We start from the raw sequence: 2500 nt of genomic DNA on the forward strand, positions 1-2500 counted from the left end.
TATAGATGTCATTTGGGTTGGTCTGTCAGTGAGTATAGTTGTGATTTGGGTCAGTTTGTCAGTGAGTATAGATGTCATTTGGGTCGGTTTGTCAGTGAGTATAGGTGTGATTTGGGTTGATCTGTCAGTGAGTATAGATGTCATTTGCGTTGGTTTGTCAATGAGTATAGATGTCATTTGGGTCGGTTTGTCAGTGAGTATAGTTGTGATTTGGGTTGGTCTGTCAGTGAGTATAGATGTCATTTGGGTCAGTTTGTCAGTGAGTATAGATGTCATTTGGGTCAGTTTGTCAGTGAGTATAGTTGTGATTTGGGTTGGTCTGTCAGTGAGTATAGTTGTGATTTGGGTCAGTTTGTCAGTGAGTATAGTTAAGCTGTTAAGTTTAAGTTTCAGTGATTGCACACACACACTGTGAACAGCGAGCAGTGAATTTGTCCTCTGCATTTAACCCATCCAACACACCAGTAGTGAACACACACCAGACGCAGGAGCAGTGGGCAGCCTTCCTTGGTGAGCGCCCGGGGAGCATTGGGGTTAAGTGCCCTGCTCAAGGGCACACAGCCGTGAATGTTGGGCCTGGGAATCGAACCGGCAACCCTCCAGTTACAAGTTGTTATTTGGGTCAGTTTGTCAGTGAGTATAGTTGTGATTTGGGTCAGTTTGTCAGTGAGTATAGATGTTATTTGGGTCAGTTTGTCAGTGAGTATAGTTGTGATTTGGGTCGGTTTGTCAGTGAGTATAGTTGTGATTTGGGTCAGTTTGTCAGTGAGTATAGTTGTGATTTGGGTCAGTTTGTCAGTGAGTATAGTTGTGATTTGGGTCAGTTTGTCAGTGAGTATAGTTGTGATTTGGGTCAGTTTGTCAGTGAGTATAGTTGTTATTTGGGTCAGTTTGTCAGTGAGTATATTTGTTATTTGGGTCGGTTTGTCAGTGAGTATAGTTGTTATTTGGGTCGGTTTGTCAGTGAGTATAGTTGTTATTTGGGTCAGTTTGTCAGTGAGTATAGATGTGATTTGGGTCAGTTTGTCAGTGAGTATAGATGTGATTTGGGTCAGTTTGTCAGTGAGTATAGGTGTGATTTGGGTCAGTTTGTCAGTGAGTATAGGTGTGATTTGGGTCAGTTTGTCAGTGAGTATAGTTGTGATTTGGGTCAGTTTGTCAGTGAGTATAGTTGTTATTTGGGTCGGTTTGTCAGTGAGTATAGTTGTTATTTGGGTCAGTTTGTCAGTGAGTATAGATGTGATTTGGGTCAGTTTGTCAGTGAGTATAGGTGTGATTTGGGTCAGTTTGTCAGTGAGTATAGTTGTTATTTGGGTCGGTTTGTCAGTGAGTATAGTTGTGATTTGGGTCAGTTTGTCAGTGAGTATAGATGTGATTTGGGTCAGTTTGTCAGTGAGTATAGTTGTGATTTGGGTCAGTTTGTCAGTGAGTATAGGTGTGATTTGGGTCAGTTTGTCAGTGAGTATAGATGTGATTTGGGTCAGTTTGTCAGTGAGTATAGTTGTGAATTGGGTCGGTTTGTCAGTGAGTATAGATGTGATCTGGGTCAGTTTGTTAGTCACTACAGATGTTCTTTGGGTCAGTTTGTCAGTCAATATAGATGTTATTTGGGCCTTCATCACTGTGTAAAGTGACTGATGTGTTTTTCAGTCAAAAACAATGAAAGAAAGTAAAAGAGTTCCTCACTCACAGGGATGATCTGACCACACACGCCCACGGGCTCATGTCGGGTGTAGCAGAAATAATCTCCATCAATGGGAATCGTCTTTCCCTCCCACTTATCCGCCCAGCCGGCGTAGTACCTACAGCACAATGACACGTTTGGACAGACAGGCCGCGCACACACACACACACACACACACACACAAATACACACACACACACACACACACACACACACACACACACACACATACGCATGGTGTGATCTGTTTGACACAGACAGACTGAGTTTGACAGGGCAGACAGAGGAGTCAGTGGAGAGGAGAAACCTGCTGAAGGGCCTAACCCTAACCCTGACCCTAACCCTAACAGTGATTCAGAGAGAAAACACAGACAGCCTGTGCCTCATGAGCCACCAGAAGGTTCTGTGCACTGAGAGAATAAAAGAATAAAAGAGAGAGAGAGAGGGGGAGAGTGGGAAGAAAGACAGAAAGAAAGAGAGAAAGAAAGAAAGGGAGGAGCTTATTATGCGTGTTCAGTAAAAGCAGAGGGTTGGAGGCTGAGTCTCTCCTGTCAGAGTTTAGGTTCCTTTAGTTTCTGCTGGTTCGATGCCTCTCCCAGTCTCTCCTCTTCTCTCTCCCCTGCACTTTCTCTCTTGACTGTGTTCTTTATTTCTGCAGGTGACCCGTTCTCCTCTGTCTGTGTGAGTGATTGATGTCTGCGTGAGTGATTGATGTCTGCGTGAGTGATTGATGTCTGCGTGTTGCTGCATGGATGTGACTCCACCCTTAGGCTGGCGGCCTGACTGCTGTCCCTGGCCCTGTGTGACCCTGTGTGA

General features: G+C 44.4%; 1 protein-coding gene across 2 annotated transcripts in view; it reads right to left on the reverse strand.

Moving 5' to 3' along the window:
* The window catches only part of LOC115824832 (aldehyde dehydrogenase, mitochondrial), an 18436-nt gene that overhangs the window by 12051 nt on the left and 3885 nt on the right, over nucleotides 1-2500 (reverse strand). For both annotated transcript variants that reach the window (XM_030788575.1, XM_030788574.1), the window contains one exon: nucleotides 1691-1802. In XM_030788575.1, the coding sequence (XP_030644435.1) occupies nucleotides 1691-1802 (112 nt within the window). The remainder of the gene's footprint in view (nucleotides 1-1690; nucleotides 1803-2500) is intronic.

This window comes from Chanos chanos, chromosome 1 (genome assembly GCF_902362185.1).
Source record: "Chanos chanos chromosome 1, fChaCha1.1, whole genome shotgun sequence".
Lineage (NCBI taxonomy): Eukaryota > Metazoa > Chordata > Actinopteri > Gonorynchiformes > Chanidae > Chanos > Chanos chanos.